This window comes from Lactuca saligna, chromosome 1, assembly GCF_052625555.1.
Source record: "Lactuca saligna cultivar CGN05327 chromosome 1, ASM5262555v1, whole genome shotgun sequence".
In the NCBI taxonomy this organism is placed as follows: domain Eukaryota; kingdom Viridiplantae; phylum Streptophyta; class Magnoliopsida; order Asterales; family Asteraceae; genus Lactuca; species Lactuca saligna.
Genome location: NC_136417.1, coordinates 42,216,520 through 42,222,519, shown reverse-complemented (window position 1 = coordinate 42,222,519; position 6,000 = coordinate 42,216,520). Strand labels below are relative to the sequence as shown.

The 6,000-nt window shown below is 34.1% G+C and overlaps 1 protein-coding gene across 1 annotated transcript; it reads left to right on the top strand.

The window, feature by feature from the left end:
• The first annotated feature begins 2,431 nt into the window (after positions 1 to 2,431).
• LOC145034197 (hydroxyproline-rich glycoprotein family protein) lies at positions 2,432 to 4,573 on the top strand. The gene is made up of 7 exons (XM_078982568.1): positions 2,432 to 2,644; positions 2,747 to 2,916; positions 3,088 to 3,164; positions 3,574 to 3,639; positions 3,733 to 3,807; positions 3,877 to 3,951; positions 4,042 to 4,573. The coding sequence occupies exons 1-7, from the start codon at positions 2,493 to 2,495 to the stop codon at positions 4,387 to 4,389; spliced, it is 963 nt and encodes a 320-aa protein (XP_078838694.1). The 5' UTR covers positions 2,432 to 2,492; the 3' UTR covers positions 4,390 to 4,573.
• The last annotated feature ends 1,427 nt before the right edge of the window (positions 4,574 to 6,000 follow it).

Genomic DNA, 6,000 nt, shown 5'->3' with positions numbered 1-6,000 from the left:
ATGAAAACTCCTAGATCCTTCTAGGATTTTCGTTCAAGCCTTAATAAAGGTGATCCAAATAGCCCAAAGTCTCAACTATCAAATAATTACAAAACAGCCCATGTACTTTTAATTAATTCCTTTAATCTTGAAATTAATTTCTAATTAATTTCTGATTAATACTAATTAATAATATGATTCCAAATTAATATATTATTTATATAATATATTAACAAATCATATTTATACCCTTATTTATTATTCTTAACAATAAACCAACCTCTCTCCTTAACAATCATATTGTCTAGTCACCAGTGTGAAGGCAACCCAAAAGGACCATGCACAATCGGGTTAAGTACATACCAAAATAGTTATGGACTTAGACACTAATCCAACAGGATTCTCTTCCAGATATCACCTCCCTCTTCTTATTTCTCGTTATCTGAATCGCAGCTTGTGTGTCACCTATATGACTTGTATGCATCACATCCGTCATTAAATGTGAACACGTTGCGCTTAACTTGTTACCAACTAGGCAACCAACTTTGGTACACATCGTGTAACCCTCAAACTACGTATCGTGTAAGCACAATACATTACCTACTCCAACAATAGTAATATACTTCACCGTGTTGCGCCAAATTAGTCTTACACGCAATCTACTACCAACCTTACGTGTCACGTTCGTACATAGGTTATTCCAACATCTTACTTTCATTGTGTTACGTATTACCTACTCATACGCGACATGTTCTCATTATACGTTGCCGAAATCGAAAATGACAATGTACATCACCATTCTACAGCAAAACTGGCTCCACATGTTGCATACTTCCATTAATTTGCATCGTGTAACTTGCATTTCAGTTGATTCCATTCTTGTTTCAAATTCCAAGTTTTCACTATTTTCTTCTATCTTTGCAATTTGCATTATCATATCTTCTTCATTCTAACTCCAAAATTCATGTACTTTACAGAGACACGAAGATGGGAACGTGCTTAACAATTTCATTAAGACACTTTTGACTATACATTTATGGGTCTTAAATAGGGCTGACAATTCTCGACACGACTTGTGACACGACCCGCAACACGATTTGTGACGCGACACGAAATAAATGGGTTTGGGTTGATTTTTTCAACCCGCCAACCAACCAACCCGTTTATTAAACGGGTCATATATGAGTTTCTCAAAAAATAAACGGGTTGACCCGCCAACCCGTTTATATTTTTGATAAAAAAATTATTTTATTTTTAAATGTATTTATGTATCAAGTATTAATATTTAATAAGTATTATATATATAATATATATATATATATATATATATATATATATATATATATATATATATATACCATTGATTCATAGACCATTTGACTATTTTGACATTTTGACTCGTGGTGGATGGCCTAAGATCGTAAGTCATAACCTATAAGGATAATTCTGTAACCATTTTGCCCATTTGCCCTAAATAATAATCTCAAAATCAAATCGCGTATGAGCGTATCTCTCTCTTCCAGACTTCCAGTCTCACACAGTACCACTCTCCCCTTTGTTACTCTGTGATCGAAATCAGATATCGAAATGGTGCTGGAGAATTAACTTTGTTTTTTGGGAGAAAAAATTGGGAATTGTGGCTATTACTTTAGCACTTGAATTATCAATGTTTGTATTAATGTTTAGTTTGAATACGTTTCTATGAATGTTTTTAATTTTCATTTGGATGTTTAAGACTTAAGTGTTTAAAATTCGGATATGTTTGCATCAACTATCAAAAATTCATTCATGTTTAATTATCAATTTTATTTATAGAATCTAACCCACAAACCCAAATTTGACACACGAACCCGACAACCTGTGAACCCGTATAAATAAATCGGTTGGCGGATCATATATGAGTTTATATCTCAAACCCGCCAACCCGTGACTTGTATATTTAAATGGGTCGTGTTTGTGTTGACATATTTTGATCCACCAATTCGCCAACTCACAACACTCGAACCCAAACACGACACGACACGATTGCTAGGTCTTAATCTATTACGTAATGAAGTTGTCATTTAAAATTATAAAATTTCTCATTTTACCTTTTACTCAAATATAAAATTTCATTATTAAATTCACTTAATTCAATAATGCATTTTGTTACAAAACTATTACTAAGATTTCAAAATTCATAACATTTAACCACTTGGTTGTGGTGATTTGGTAAGACATGTGGAAGATATGGTGGATAACCTATTGACTCATGTTCAAATCCTGACACCACTCAGTCCTTGTGGCCATGGAGGTTCGTCTGCAGTGACTCCAGGGCATGAGGCAAAGCTTTATGTTTGCAGCGGGGATTAATCGGTACGCGAAAACTGACCCGAAAACCCTCGTTAGGAAGTTGCCTTTCCAAAAAAAAATTCATAACATTCATAAATTTGACCATATATAGTTTACATTCCTACCGTCCGTTAGTAGAAGTATAGACAGTATAGACGAAGCAAAGGCGGAAACAAAGGAAGATGGATAGAGAATGGGGTTCGAAGCCTGGGAGCGGTGGCGCCGCCTCAGCCCAAAACGAAGCCATCGACCGCCGTGAGAGGCTGCGGAGGCTCGCCCTTGAGACCATCGATCTTGCCAAAGATCCATATTTCATGCGCAATCACCTTGGAAGGTAAACCCTAATCTCTCTTGAAACATGGCGACATTTGTGATCAACTGATAATGACGAACAAAGCTAATATGTACTTGTGTCTTTAAATTCAATCCTTCGTAGTTACGAGTGCAAGCTATGCTTAACACTGCATAACAATGAGGGGAATTACTTGGCGCACACACAGGGGAAAAGGCATCAGACCAATTTGGCGAAGAGAGCTGCTCGCGAGGCGAAAGATGCTCCTGCACAGCCTCAGCCTCATAAGCGTGCAGTTAATCTCCGAAAGACAGGTGCTGAACAACACCTTAGATGTTTTGAGCTCAATTCAACATCACTTTTGCTAATTCCTTGAACAGGAGCATAGTTTTTTCAGTCAAATAACTTTCCAGTTCTACACCTTCAATAATTTCCTTCACATTTCTTGTGATTCATGCTCTAAACTCGTTTTAATGGTTCTGTAGTTAAAATTGGGCGCCCTGGTTACAGAGTGACAAAACAATTTGATCCAGAAACAAAGCAAAGGTCTTTGCTCTTCCAGGTATGCCTTTTTTTTTTCTTCTCAGTGCTCTATTAACAAAAAACATTACAGATTTAGATAATTGTGAAACTGTCTTTAAATGATTTGAATTGTTTATCTTTATCATCAATATCTATGGACTTTTGAACATGAGATCAAGCAACTTAGGATCATAAAAGTCTAATGTAGTTACTTTCTTGAAATTTACCAATTTAGATGTTTGACTTTCAAGGTTGGTAGATTTCATAACCTTGCATTCCTTTGAGTTGTAATTAACAAAATTTCATCATAGTAATTCAATTCCCCATATAATCACCATTTCTTTAAATCCAAACTTTGACCAAAAACACCCAAAGTCAATACTTATTTAATCTTTGGTGATTGTAACAAGTTATATGCATTTTTCTTATTTCATTTTCTGCTAATGCAGATTGAATATCCTGAAATTGAAGATCTTACAAAACCAAGACATCGGTTTATGTCATCCTTTGAGCAGGTATTCTGTGTTTTTATTATTCCTCAGTTTCTTAAAATCATTTTTTTTTTTTAATTAAATCTTGCATATAACATAGCCATATTTCATATGCAGAGAGTGCAATCTTTTGACAAGAATTATCAGTTTCTTTTATTTGCTGCTGAACCATATGAAATCATCGGATTTAAGGTATTTATATTCCATCTTTTTTTATTACTTTCAACTCTACTACTGCTGACATGGCATTTCCTAATGTAGGTTCCCAGTACGGAAATTGACAAATCTACCCCTAAGTTCTTCTCTCATTGGGACCCAGATTCCAAAATGTTTACTGTAATACTTTTTGCCCTTCATCTCTTTATGAATCAGTAGTGTTATGAGTTGTGACATTTTTTTTTATTGATTATTATTATTATTATACAGTTGCAGTTATATTTCAAAACAAAGCCACCAGAGACAAATAAGCCTCAATCAGGTGGAACAACGAATGGAACATCAGCTCCTGGAGTCCCACCACCTCGGCCTCTAGCTCCACCACCACAAGCACCACCACCGCCACCGCCTTCATCACAAGGAGCTTTGCCACCACCGCCGCCTCCTCCAATGGGAAATGGACCACGGCCTATGCCGCCTGGTGGCAACCTCCCTGCACCACCTCCTCCATCTTACGGTGGTGGTATGCAAAACTTCACACCTGGTGGTAGGCCGGGGATGCCGCCACCACCACCACAAGGTTTTCAAGGGCATCCACCACCTCCACCACCTCAATGAGTGTACTTTTTCAGAATATCAGTAATCACATACTTTATGCACCCCACCATGGTTTTTGTTACTTGGTTGCTATATTGTATTTAGGAAACAAAAAAACGAAGGATTTTTTTTTTTTTTTTTTTTTCTTGTTTGATTATATGCACTGGATTGTGTCCTGAGTAGTTGAAAAAGTTAAATTTGGTTATATTTCTCCTTAAAAGATGAAGAAATAAGAAGTAGAATTAGATTTATCAAATTATATAAAAGTGAAAAGGAATAATCAAATTTACACTGTATCAAAACAACACCCAGCGTATTCAGATACTTTGTTAAATAAAATATGTGGTCCTTAAATCCAAACTAATAGATGCTAAGAATATCATAACATGTGTAGAGTATATTAGGGAGTAAGGATTGTGATATTATGCATAGGGTAGTTGGTTTCAAATGTTAATTTGTCTATTCTGTTTGCCAAAGTGGTTTGAGTTTTGTCATTACAGACTCTCTAAGTTTGGTCTATTTATAGAGTACTTGGTTTGAGTTTTATGACTTTTTATCATTATATGGTCCTTCAAACAACTACACTAAAAAGCTATGACTGTATCGGTGTGAATATAAAACCTTTGATGATGCATTAGTAGTTCAATTTTAGATACTTTACGTGGTTTTGATCCAAACCTAAAATGACAAAAATATCATTCAATAATTCTTTTTTAAATATTTGTACTTATTTTCTTATTTCTCTTATTAAAAAATAAAAAGAAAAACATCACCTACCCCACCTACCTCTCTCTCTCTACTCACACAAACACATACATGCACACAAATGACATTTTATATGTGACAACACAAATGACATCTTATATGTGATAATAATTAATGATAATAATTAATAAGGTGTTTTCATATGTGGCTCGTCTGAACACTGGAATCATGGATTACTTGTCTTTGTTTTGTTTTTTTGAACTCCTGGTTTTGGTAATAACACTGTACTATTGATATTAGTAATTATGATAGTACAATACCAACTATTTTTAATACCAATATAAAATTTATTCAATAGCAATATCTATATTACATCAAGTGAAGAAATATATAAACCATAATGATTTCAATTGTTAGAAATAGTGTTCATATTCATAAGAGTTGGTTATACTACTACTACTACTAATAATAATAAAGTTCTTTTGGGTTACACGTAAGAACATGAAACCTCCTCTTTAACAACTGTAAACTCATCTTCGAAATTCGGGGCCAATTTGTAAAGAATAAAAAGAAAAACTATTTGCAAAAAAATGGTCAAAATCAACATACCATGGAATTAGAAAAGACTCTAAACTTTTCTTTCAGGGTGTTATTTTGTTTTATAAGTGAGGGAACAACCATTTATGAGAACATCTTATTAATTATTGTCCTACATAGGATGCCACATTAGTAAAAACCTAAAAAAAAACGGTCATAATGACAGAATGTATACACAAACAATAATGACTTATTTTGCAAAAAAAAAAAAAAAGGATTAAATGTGTACGAATTGAGAACTTAACCTGGAATAGCTAGTCATAAGGATTGAATGTGTACAAAAAATAAGTTAAATAACTTATTTTACAAGGAAAAAACAATAAACACTAA